Raw genomic sequence first — 13,089 nt, 5'->3', positions numbered from 1 at the left:
TGCATATGTGAAATGTGTTCACCGGGCCAAGCACCTCTGGGCTCGATTAACAGAGGATATTGAAAAGGCTGTAGCTCTTTTGCCAGAGAATAACAAAACTGACATCCTTTCAGCTTGCAAAAGATACCTGAAGGTGAAGGTTCTTTTTTCCGTCTTGGCTTCTACTGTTCGGCCCAGGGGAACAATGGCAGCCTCCCTGCAGAGTTTCTCAGAAGAAAAGGAGTTGTACCTCCCAAAGGATCAGCCCTTTCCCTGCCTCCCACCACCCCCCACAGTCTCTGCCCCCAGGAGAGTCACTGTTTGGCGAAGCCTAGCAATCTGAAATCCGATGAGCGGCAGCACTCCTGCGCATAAATACATACAATGCAGAACACAAACACCCCTGCAGCGGGGCTGGCTTTAAAAACAGCTGCAATTAGGTGAATTTAAGTCAAGAAGATTCTCATAAATCCTCCAAGTTATTTTTCTTCCTAAAAGTCAACAAAGTCGACCAGCAACATTATTTATTTCAGTTTGATTTCAGGGAAGGTAAAAAAACAGAATCCGTAAGTCTGAAATCCACGTCCTTTGTATGTAAGTTGGGACTAAATATCTTCATCGGTGAGAAAAGCCGAGGGATGGCAGACATCATCTCTGGGGCACATTTTTGCAATTAAGTTGGTAAATATATACAGAATTATTTCAAGTTTTCTCATTTAAAAGAATTTGTGTTTGTTAAACAACAAAAAGGATATATGGCTTGACTTTTCCAGACCCATAGATTTTAGGCACATTTGGTAGTTATTTCCAAGTAATTCTGGATAAAGTCAGTTATTACATTACAATAACCTAATTATAATATAGCATCATTACAGTAATAATTGTAGACCAAGGTTAAGTATATGGAGATTTATAGTTTTTAAGTTAAGTAGCTTTGGATCTTTGCCATTGAATATTTTAGGTCTCCAAGTAATAATTTAATACTTCATCATATCAGTTCACTACATAGAAAATGCAGTCATTATTTACATAATATACTGCAACATTAAAGTTATTCTGTTAATATCATACTTCAATGGAGTGAACAGAACCACTGTCCTAAATATATAAGTGAAACCTCTAAAATATTTAACTTTTTCCCAAAAGGTATCTTGTGCTGGAGGAGAAACTAATTCATTAAGTATACTCAAGATTCCACCATCGATTTGAATGTTTTAGATGTGGTGGTAAAGTACAGGAAACTTTTTAGACATGTGAAAAGTTTAATTCATTCACTTTTTTGCACAAGCATAAATAAAGGTGTGTTAGTGCCAGGCTCGGTGTTGGGGGGAGGGGGCCACTTAAAAATGGAGAAAATGCCACCCCTGTTCTCCCAGGACCCACAATCCGGTGAGGGAAGGAGACATGAAGACAGATGTCATTCCACTGCAAGGCCGTGACCAGGGCTCTAGCAGATGAAAAAGTGAAGTGCTGAGAGGGCACAGAGAAGGTGGCTGTCACCTCCTCAAAGTGTCAGGAGACTTCTCAAAAGACAAAAATACAGCAATTCAATCAAAAATGGGCAGAGGACATGAAGAGGCCTTTCTCCAAAGAAAACATTTAGATGGCCAACACGCATACGAAAAGACACATAATATCATTAGTCGTCGGGGAAATGTAAATCAAAACCACAGTGAGATACTGCCTCACACCTGTCAGAATGACCGTCACTGAAAAGGCAGCAAATGACAGGCGTTGTCAAAAATGTGCAGGACAGGGAACCTGCCTGCGCTGTTGGTGGGACTGCAAACCGGGGCAGCCACTATGGAAAACAGTACGGAGGGTCCTCAGAAAACTAAAAATAGATCTACCATGGGACCCAGCAATTCCACTTCTTAGTATTTATCCCAAGAAAATGAAAGCACTAATTCAAAAAGACATGTGCACCCTTATCTTCATTGTAGCGTTATTTACAATTAGTTACAATAGGCAAGATACGATAGCATTATGTACAATAGCCAATCCACCTAGCCAACTTAGGTGTCCATCAATAGATGAAAGCATAAAAAAGATGCGGTATACACATATAATGGAATATTATTCAGGAATAAGAAAAATGAAATCCTGCCATTTTGGACGGCATGAATGGACTTGGTGGATATTATGCTCAGAGAAATAAATCAGAGAGAGAAAAACAAATACCACATGATTTCACTTACACATGGAATTTTTTTAAAAAATCAAAACAAAACAAAATCAGACTCATAGAAACAAGAGCAAACTGATGGGTGCCAGAGGGGAGGGGGATGGGGGGAGGGGTGAAGATATTCAAAGGAAGGGCTTATGGTCAAGAACAGTGTGATAACTTTGCACGGCGAAATGGTTTTGTTGAATCACTGTGTTGTACACCTAAAATGAATACTGTATACCAAATACACTTTAATATTTTTTTAAAGAATGAATAATGCTTGCAAACAAGTTCAGGGGCTTGGCTATAAAATACTGACTCTGAGAAGGAGGCATCAGAATATAGGGCTGGGGAAGCAGAGGGTGGCTGGTGGCTCGGTGCTTGGGAAATGCAGAGACAGCATCTTCGCTGTTTTGTGGTGAAACAGCAGGCTGGAAGCCTGGGCAGAGCCATCTGGGCTTTGGGGATACAGCAAAGATACGGTGATCAAGCCCCAAGGAAGCATCCGTTTGGTTGAGAAGGGAGTCCCAGTAGAACCTCCATTTTCTCCCGACATGAACTGGCAGTGGAGGAGGTTCCAAATCCCTCTCTATACATTCGCATAATAAAAGGCTGCTGAATGGACCCAGGTGCTAGAGAAGCTTATTCTTCAATGTGACCCCAAAGGCACATCCTTGTACCTCCAGGTCTGTGACCTCATTTCCAGGCCTGTAGAATGTGGGCGAGGGGGGGGATATTCACACACCCCAGAAAACTCGCAGCCTGACATCTGCCTTGACGATCTCTCATCACCAACAGAAGCTTACAGGCCTCAGAGAATGCACAGCGTCCAAAGCTCCTCAGTGAGTGTGTTTTCCCCTCAGGCACGCACTGCCCCAAGAGATGCAGCAAGTATTTCTACAAGTAGTTACAGTGTAGGTGGCAATGTGCAGGAAAGCCTAAGGATGCAAACCCCATTTTTAAAAAAAAAATTGAAATATTGACATGTAGCCTTATGTACTATCCCAAAATTAGTAGATAAAAAATGTTTCTCACAGTTCCATCAGTGTATACCTCTGAACTTTTATTTAAAAGTATTTTCCACATAGGTGTGAGATAGGACAATCCAAGGCACATACAAGTTTATAGACAGTAGCTCCTTACCGTTAGAACTCGGCTGACACTCTGCTTCCAGAGCTGTCTCCTACCGATCCTAAACATCGCTGCGATCTGCTCAGTTTCTAGACTTTTCCAGAATGATCTCTTCTATCTCCTAGGAGACCTATGCAGCATCCAACAGGCTTTGAAATAAAAAGCCTTCTGGAGGACCTGAAGTCCACTTTTACATTTCTAATTTGCATGTATCAGCCGCCAGATACACAGAATAAAACTTAAAAGGGCACCTAGACTATTCAAGTGTTCCTTCTAGAGTCTCTCCCCTCGGGCCTCTCCCTTGTTCCTTGTGTTGTTAGGGAGATACTGTTTATATGCTGCACAGTTTAAACATGTCTCTTAATCATGATCCTCAACCAATCAAAGCATTTGAACTACTTGGTTGCAACACATTTCTTCTGATGTTTGTTTAATTCTATGCACTGCCCAACAATAAGCTTGGAGTCAATAGAGGTATTTGACTAATTTCTTTGAATAGAGAGAAACTTTAAACTATATCAAAATACAAATCAGAGAAGCTACAGCTTTGAATAAATTGCTCAAGAAATTCAATCTTACTTTGTCTAAACAATTTTGTGTGCACGATTAACTGCCAGCATTGTGGCTAATTGTGACTAATTGCCAGATAGGCTAATTGTGACCCAAAGGAGCCATTTTCTCCCCATAAAGAACAAGAAGCTTATTTCATATGCAAATAGCAAATGATGTCCATAAATTACTTGTGCACACACAGTCGCACATACAAATAAACCAAGGTAATTTATTCTATGTGACTAAACATCTTGATCGTCCTTACTATGAACACACAATGGGAAATCACAGCCAACATGATATGAGAGCTCCAGTATATATGATTTCTCTCATCAAGATGAATAAAAGGCAGAACATTTAAGGCTGAGATGTTGAATCCAGGATTTAGTCTGTCGAGTTCAAGATTCAGGAACTCAAATGCAACCTAGTCATCCAAGATAATCAGGAAATGGGGGACTCACCTTACGATATCCTGCTAGTCAATCTCACAAGAGACTGACTTGAAAACTGGGATGCTAATTTGGTACTGACACCTACTGCTAATTTGGATGCTAATTTGGTATCTGAACTTGGGAGACTCATTGGTCAACAGCCAACACTAGGACAAGGCCTCCATATGTCAGGTTAACAAGAGTTAACAGTCAGACCTAAACGCAGTAAATTCTCAGTTAACATTGTCAGCAGGTTCTGCAACTTTAAGCAAAATGACCTATAACAAAACCACAGTTTTGATATAAACAGGAGTTAAATTCCTAGGGCATCTCCTCAATGTTATTCAAAGACCTGCTGGATTATTTGGTAAGCAAAGAACTAGAGCACAGGATGTTAAAGTTTGCTCATGGGATACTTTTTAAATCAGTTTCTGGGTATTTGTAGGAGACTGTTCTGCGTGGCGTGGGCCCACCTCCTACTGGAGGATGCACAGGACCCACACCCACGGATAGGTTCTCCCATGGAGAATTGGGCCTGCAATGTACCTCAGCTGATATGAGTTGCTTTTTGCTAAAACTCCCACACCCTGATTTTTAACAAACATTTACTGCAAAGTAACTTCCTAAAATCCATGCTAAACCCTCCAAGGATGAGTGTAACCGGTTCAACCACATTTGCCTTTTCATTTGCAAATATCCCTCTTCTGTGATGTGATTAGCAGCATTGGCTCCTTTGTTTTCTGTAAAAGGTATCCACCTAAAGTGAACCTGTGCATAGTAAATAAGGACCATCATGTAATGTGCCCAGAGATAGAAATAAAGGCCTGTCATGGTGGAGGCCGTGGTTTTTTTTTTCTCCCCTTGAGAGAAAAGCCATGCTGTCCCTTTTCCTCCACTGGACTCGGTAGTCTGTGTGAATGTCTCATTTCATGCATAATGACGCAGACAGTGCGGGCCGGTGTCTGCATCAGGTATTAATAAGCGGCTGTTTTCTATTCTAATTACCACCAAGACACGTGTCTACACTGGACGTCGTTCTTCTCTGTGTGGTGTTGAAAAGTCTTCCGCAAGTCACAGGATTTTCTCATCCTCCTGCTCAGCATCTCAGCATCAACCCCAAGAATCCTCTGTTGAGCATATGACCTCAGGACAGGGGTTCCAATTCATTACATCACTGCTTCTCTTCCACGAGTTACATCTAAATCGGCTGCCTCCCTGATGGTATTTTAGGCACCATCCTCACTTCATGAGCAGCCCATCGACAACATTATCTCTTGGGGAAGAGCTTCTTTCTGGGAAGATTTCTGCAGATGGCTGATGGCATTCATTTTGTGTTTGTCAGGCATAACCATGGCTCCCTCAAGGCTTCCCATCAAACTGTAGTTTTCCATCCTCTGTGCTGAACATCAACCTTCTTGGGGCAATGCAGAGGCAGCAGTTGTCATAAAGGATCTCCTTGAGGGACCCAGACCTGAAGAAGGCTCCCTGAGAATTGTGGTTAAAAGAGCACCAACAAAGCAAAGCACAAGCCTCAATCTATATCTGACCACCTGCCACCTAACTGCCTGCCTGAAATAAAATTGATGTCTGGTCATTGGAGAAGAATTATCAAACCATTACTCAGCAGAAAACCCCGGGGGGTTTTCCTGCCAGTAGTTTCCACCAGGCACCAGCCTCAGCTGACAAGGCTCCTCCTCCAGGAACTCAAGCCCAGGAGTTCTCCAGCCCCTTCCAGGCCAAGAATACTGGCCAAGCACAAATCTGAAGTCAGACCTCACGAGCAAACGAGAGTGGGCAATGGGCATCCTGTAGGCAAGAGACTTCATCAGAAATCCAAGTACCTTCAGGGAAAGTTTTAAAATTCCTCATTCACAATGCGGGGGACTATGGGAGTGGGGTGGACTGGGTAGGGGTGAGTATTGGGGGAAAAGGCAGGACAACTGTGACTGAACACAATAAATACGAAAAATAAGTGTTTGAAAATAAAATGGGTCATTGTTTTAAAAAATAGTTCTGACTACAGTTTGTGACAATATCAATGTAGGGGACAAATTCCCAAAGAATTTAACCTGACCCACAACTTCTACTCTAGAACTGCTTGGAAATTTGGCTCTAGATTTCTGAGTATGTCCCAAGAAAAAGAGTGGATCCAAGTTTTACCAGTTACCATTTACACATCTTTCATATTTTGTATGTCTAAGTGTCTTGCTGAGGCCCAGCAGAATCAAACGCCTTCATCAGTTTAATGGCCTAGTAAACAGTGACTCAGGGGCAGCATGTGAGAACGGCAAGTGAGTACAGTGGATGAGAAAGGACCACAGTTCATCCATTCTGAGTTGCACCTGTTTTTTCCTTTTTACCATATTGAAATCAGGTGCATCTGATATCCAATGTCCCTTTCTAACTGCTGTGGGTTGGCAGCAATCAAGACACAGTTGTCACTGCCAGAGTTTGTGCAGACTCATGCCACCCCGGGAGGCATGACAGGCCACTGTGATATGTCAACAAACCACCAAAGATCCATTTGAGGGAGGAATGTGTGTCCTGGTTGTTTTCTGAAAATCTTCCACTGACACCTTCTGGGAAGATCAGGAAAACACCAGCAACACAACTTACAGAACAGGTGGCAGTGGGTAGACAGAAAATCCCAGAAGAATCAGACCCTGAGCCTGAAGAAGTTTTAGAAATTTCTTACCCCATTCATTGCACTTATATGTGTATGAATGCACAAGGGTGACATATAACTTTTTTAAATCTATGTGTAAGTAGATTTCAAAGAGCTTTTCTCTCTTTTTTCTGATCACTGTGAAGAATACAAACTAGGTTTAAAAAGCTAGCACCCTCAAGAAATGTATGATTTAGCAATTAAGAACCAATGTATTTACTAATCTTACGTAAAAATAGGAATAAGATATTTCCTGTCCAGCAGCATCATAAGAAATACCTTATGCCAGGATATTCTTTAAATGAAGCTGGAAAAGTCTTGTAAAAATTAAATTTTGCTATGAAGAGAAGGAAAACTTTACATAAAATGATTAATAGTTAAGCTTCCCTCAAACTGCAAAAGAGCTTATCAATTAAAGTGAAATTTGAAGAAGGCCGAGTTTAATCGACAGCTACTTTTCCATCTTAGTGTGAATGGAACGGTGGTGTGTCTTTTGTCTGATGATGGCTTAGATCAGATGAAATGCAGCTTTACTATATCTAATGATCAAAGGAAACCTCTTGGAAAAGGAAGGATTTAAGTCAAGCCTTGAAGAAAGCTAAGATTCAAACAGGAAAAGGTAGGACATAACATTTAGGGAAGATATCACAAGCAAAGCATGGAGGCTGGAATTCAAAAGACAGCCTGCCTTGTACTGCCGTTGTAAAGAAATACGGTGATTAATCTCTGAAGGTAGGAGGAGGCTGAACTGTGGGTGTCAACCGAAGGTAGCTGCCTGTGCAGGCATTAGGAAGTTAATGGAGGAAAAAACTGATGAAAGTCTTGTTTAGGAAAATTATGTCAGTCACAGGAAGGGCAGAGTGGAGAAAGACGGAAGTCAGCTTTCTGGACATAAGGAAATAAAGGGTTTGATAGAGGGGTGGAAGCAGGGTCACCCAAGCCAACCAAAAACAAACAAACACACTCAATAAAAAACTGCAAATCCTCTGGTCTCATCCACCATTTTGCTACCTCTAAGCCACTCCTAGATAAAAATTCCAGTTGAAGAAGGAAGAGGAAGGGACAGAGAAATGGGACTGGACAACTATTAACGTTGGAGAGTACAGTGGTCAAAGATGATTCATTTTGTCAAGCTTGGGTAGAGTGAAGAATCAGAATAGCTCAAACAGGAACAGGGTAATCTAGAGAAAATGCATTTTGGAGACTAAATGACTAAAGAAATCCAAACAAAGCTCTAATTCTTTACTTCTCCTATTAGTCTTTTCATCTCAAAAACATGAAAATCAGTACATGTAAGACCACAAACATCTAGGAACTTCTTCTCTACTCTACCATAATAAAAATTTCATAATAGAAAGAAAACAACTTATATTTCATTGCATAACTTACTGCCCATCCCAAGATCTGGTCTCTCGTATTGAACACAGCAAGGGGCAGTGACTAATACTGAGAAAGCCCCAGCCTACACACACCTGCTCCTTCCAACTCCCACCAACAGATGCGTAGGAGCCTGCCAGAACCCAAGGCTACAGCTGGAGAACTGAGAACTGAGCAGCAGGGACCAAATCTCACTGTGGGATCAGTGTGAGGGCTATTTGCTGTTATCCCAGTTGTACTCATTTTTGTTAAGCAAGGAAAGAAAAAAGAGAGTTAGGTTCACCAGCAAACGTAAGAATTCTCCCTTAACCCTGTATTTAGCTCCTCTGCTTTTCTCTTGGGCTCAAACATGAAGTGGTAACCTCAAAATCTTGTCCCTTTCCTATGGAAATATTTAAAGAGAAAAGTGAACCAAATGCCATTTGGTATAACATTAAGAATTATTAATTTACTCAAGAGACATCTTTATTTATTTTTTATTTTTTATTTTTATTTTAAAGTATATTTTATTGATTATGCTATTACAGGTGTCCCATTCTTTTTCTCTGCTTTATTCTCCTCCACCCTGCCCCTCTTCCCACCAGCATCCCCCTGCCTTAGTTCATGGCAATGAGTCGTACATGTAAGTTCTTTGGTTTCTCTATTTCCTATACTATTCTTCATCACCCCCTGTCTATTTTGTACCTATCATTTATGCTTCTTTTTTCCTGTACCTTTTCCCCCATTCTCCCCCTTCCCCACTAACAACCCTCCATGTGATCTCCATTTCTGCGATTCTGTTTCTGTTCTAGTTGTTTGCTTAGTTTGTTTTTTGTTTTCATTTTTGTTTGTAGGTCAGTTGTGGATAGTTGTGAGTTTGTTGTCATTTTATTGTTCACAGTTTTGATCTTATTCTTTTTCTTAGATAAAGTCCCTTTAACATTTCCTATAATAAGGGCTTGGTGATGATGAACTCCTTTAACTTGACCTTATCTGGGAAGCACTTTATCTGCCTTTCCATTCCAAATGATAGCTTTGCTGGATAGAGTGATCTTGGATGTAAGTCCTTGCCTTTCATGACTTTGAATACTTCTTTCCAGCCCCTTCTAGCCTGCAAGACTTCTTTTGAGAAATCAGCTGAGAGTCTTATGGGAATTCCTTTGTAGGTAGCTGCCTCCTTTTCTCTTGCTGTTTTTCAGATTCTCTCCTTCTCTTTAACCTTAGGTAATGTAATTATGATGTACCTTGGTGTGTGCTTCCTTGGGTCCAACTTTTTGGGACTCTCTGAGCCTCCTGGACTTCCTGGAAGTCTATTTCCTTTGCTAGATTAGGAAAGTTCTCCTTCATTATGTATTCAAGTAAGTTTTCAATTTCTTGCTCTTCCTCTTCTCCTTCTGGCACCCCTATGATTCAGATTTTGGAAAGTTTAAAGATGTCCTGGAGGATCCTAGGCCTCTCCTCATTTTTTGAATCCTTGTTTCTTCATTCTATTCTGCTCGAATGTTTATTTCTTCCTTCTGCTCTAAACCATGTTGATTTGAGTCCTTGTTTCCTTCCCTTCACTTTTGGTTCCCTGTACATTTTCCTTTATTTCACTCTTCATAGCCTTCACTTTTCCCTCTATTTTGCGACCACACTCAACCATTTCTGTGAGCACCCTAATTACCAGTGTTTTGAATTCTGCATCTCATAAGTTGGCTATCTCTTTATCGCTTAGTTGTATTTTTTCTGGAGCACTGATCTTTCATTTCATTTGGGCCACATTTCTTTGTTTCAGCACACCTGTTACATTGTAAGGGGCAGAGGTATTTGCCAGAGTAGGGCAACTCACGTGGTACTTGAGTTTGGGTGGGAGAGGGGTCAGAGAGGGAACAATGCCACTTGCTCAGCTCTCAGCTGGCTTTCAGCCACTTCCCCTGCTATTCACAAGCAAATTGAGCCCTTCTGGTGCTGATTCCAATGTGGGTGGGTTTATGCATTTTCCAGAACCCTGTGGGCCTCCCCAATGAACACTCTTGTGAAGCTAGGAGTTTTTCCTGCCACCAAAAACCCTAAAGGTTTTTCAGTCAGAGGTTTTGAGGTTTTATTTCCCTGCACTGGAACCTGGGTTGCATGGTCTGTCTCACTCCAAAGTCGTTCCTCTGGGTTTATCCGCACACAAATGTGGGACTGCCAGCTGCCATCTCGCCCACCCAGTCTTCCAGCCACCACCAAGTATCCTCTCCACCCCGGCTGCCCATCTCCACCCCTCTTACTGGTCTGGATAAATATTTCTTCTCTAACTCCTTGGTTGTCAGAATTCCATACAGTTCAATTTTATGGCAGTTCTGGTTTTCTATTTTTAAGCTTGTTGTTGTCCTTCTTTTGGTTGTACAAAGTGTATCTACCTATGCCTCCCACTTGGCCAGAAGTAAGAGACCTATTCTAAAACCAACAGAGAGTGACTCAAGCCCAGGGATTCTAATGTTTCCCCATCAGAAACACAGCAACCAACCAACCTGAGTAACTGCATAACTTATGATACCTTAACTTTGCAATCTCCAATTTATTAGTATTTTTATCATAAATACAAACCCATAAAAATAATCAAGACATACTTGGAAACACCAATAGTTAGCACTCACACCCATGCCAAGGCATCTGGCGAAAAATGAAATGCAATGATTTTTGAGGCAGAAAATCTTTTTATTATGAGAATGTGATCAGATACAGAAAATCCATTTATCTGAAACCAAGCAGTAATTTCTGGAAAAAATGTTTTATTTCTCTTTGAAAACCTGAAAGCTAGACTTGGGAAGACATCAAAAGAAGATGGTTCCATCCAGGACAAAGAATTATTTGATCACCTTAGAAAGAGACTAGTTGGCAGATGATCAGAGTTCAAGAGGAGGCTCAGCTGCTTTGCTTTTGGTGACTTCTGACCTCCGCCAATAGCACAGCAAACTGTCAGAGGTCTGGGATGGATGGATCTGTCACATCTACCATATTTTGCTGTGTATAATGCACACTTTTTTGAAAATTTTTGAGGGGAAAATAAGGATGCGTGTTATACATCGGCAGTACCTGAAATACCTTGTATCTGTTCTTGTGTTTTGTAATTATTTGTTACATAAAATTTCTTGTACTATAATATATTCAAAAATAGATACCAAAGTTTGATTATAATACAAAAAGTATAAATATAAGTAAATAATTTTAAAATTAAAAGATTTTTTTCCTGAAAGCTTGTGCCAAAAACTTGGGTGCACATTTTACATGGCAAAATACGGTATATTTCTGGGTCTTCACACTGCTCTTTAAATGAAGAACAGTCCCATTTATAACCTCACCCAGGAGCTAATTGGGTCTTTAAACCCCAAATCACCCACAGTCACAAATGAGTTACTCTGCTACCAACAATACAAAATTTATTTTGCCAAAGAAGAAAAAATAACCCAATTTATTTACCTGTCAGTATTTTCTATACTTTACCTTTCTTAAAGACCATAACATAGGCTGTAATAAATGTCATTACCACCTACTGATTTCGCAAGCCAAATCTCAAACACTACCATTTCCTTCGACAGCAAAAACATCATTTCAGAGAGCAAACACACTCCATTACCACATACACGGAGAATAAATTTGTTTTATTGCTAACAAAACTACATTACACAGATGCTATGCAGACCACGCATTCTTTCAAAGCTTCTTTAAGGATGATTTGTAATGCTTACTTCTTACCAAAACTGGCATCGTGACTTCCCTGATGGAACAGAGATAAAAAGACACCAAACTAGCACTAATGTATGCATATATTTCTGACCATAAGTACATTTAACAGTTGCTTTATAATGCAGTATCTAGTTCCTGCTTCTTAAAGAATCGCCAGCTTCCTGATTTTCCACCTACTATTAACTCAGCCACAGAAAACACTGAACTTAGAGCCTGGTATTCAAAGGTAACCCCCAGGTAGGTTCAAAGATCCAGATGAAATGGTACAAGTAGTTGCATAAATCAACTTTCAATAATTCAAGCAAATTCTAAGTTAGGAAGAGCAATGTCTCTAGACATGAAAATATGAAAACCAGGGCGAGTCCAGGATTTTGAAAATGTAACCCTCACCTGGTGATTTAGTATTAGACATGAAATTAATTGGAAAAGTTACTGTCTTTGAATTGGTTTAACTTTCAAGTATCATATCATTAAAAATGTGGGAAGTTTCCTGTTTAAAAGAAAACAAAGAGAGAAAGGAATACCCTAAAAATGAAACCTGGTAATATGACTCCTTTCCCAGGTAGTAATAAATTAATTCCATATTTTAGCAGTTGATTTAAGAAGTTCTTAAGATTTTAAGAAAATGTTTTAGTATATCTTATTAATCTCACCAAAATATACCACCATTATACTTATTGAGCTTCTCTGACACACCCAACACAATATTACTCAATTATAAGATATAAAGAGTTTATAACCTAGCAAAAGAGATAAAGCTACAACTAGTCAACAAAAAGTATGAAATTACAAGCACCTGTCAAGGTACATGGGAATCCAGGCTGCTATAGCTCATGAGTCTGTGTATGTAAAATATACCTTAATATGCAATAAAATTTAAAAGGTAAATACTTTTCATAAAACTTGGTTTTTTTAATTAGTCTAAAACACTTAAAGTAGGAGCAATAGCATACCTAAAAAGGAAAAGGAAAAATAAAATTAAAAAGCTAAAAAAGTCCACACTCTTTTCTTTTTATAATATAATAAAATAAAGGAAAATAAGTTCCTGAGGTAAGCATTCTGAAGTCTGCTAGAACAGGCCATGAGAAAAATAC

At 40.0% G+C, this 13,089-nt stretch overlaps 1 protein-coding gene across 2 annotated transcripts in view; it reads right to left on the bottom strand.

The window, feature by feature from the left end:
• The window catches only part of DNAH5 (dynein axonemal heavy chain 5), a 244,307-nt gene that overhangs the window by 206,877 nt on the left and 24,341 nt on the right, over positions 1 to 13,089 (bottom strand). Inside the window, exon 1 of one of the 2 annotated variants that reach the window (XM_036020258.1) lies at positions 3,290 to 4,595. The exons of the other annotated variant lie outside the window; for it this stretch is intronic. Coding sequence (XP_035876151.1) covers positions 3,290 to 3,346 — 57 coding nt within the window. The 5' untranslated portion in view covers positions 3,347 to 4,595. Of the gene's footprint in view, positions 1 to 3,289; positions 4,596 to 13,089 lie in introns of those variants that run through there. 2 annotated transcript variants of the gene reach the window in all.

Source organism: Phyllostomus discolor, chromosome 3, assembly GCF_004126475.2.
Source record: "Phyllostomus discolor isolate MPI-MPIP mPhyDis1 chromosome 3, mPhyDis1.pri.v3, whole genome shotgun sequence".
Taxonomy (NCBI): Eukaryota; Metazoa; Chordata; class Mammalia; order Chiroptera; family Phyllostomidae; genus Phyllostomus; species Phyllostomus discolor.
This window is presented reverse-complemented; position numbering and strand designations above follow the sequence as displayed.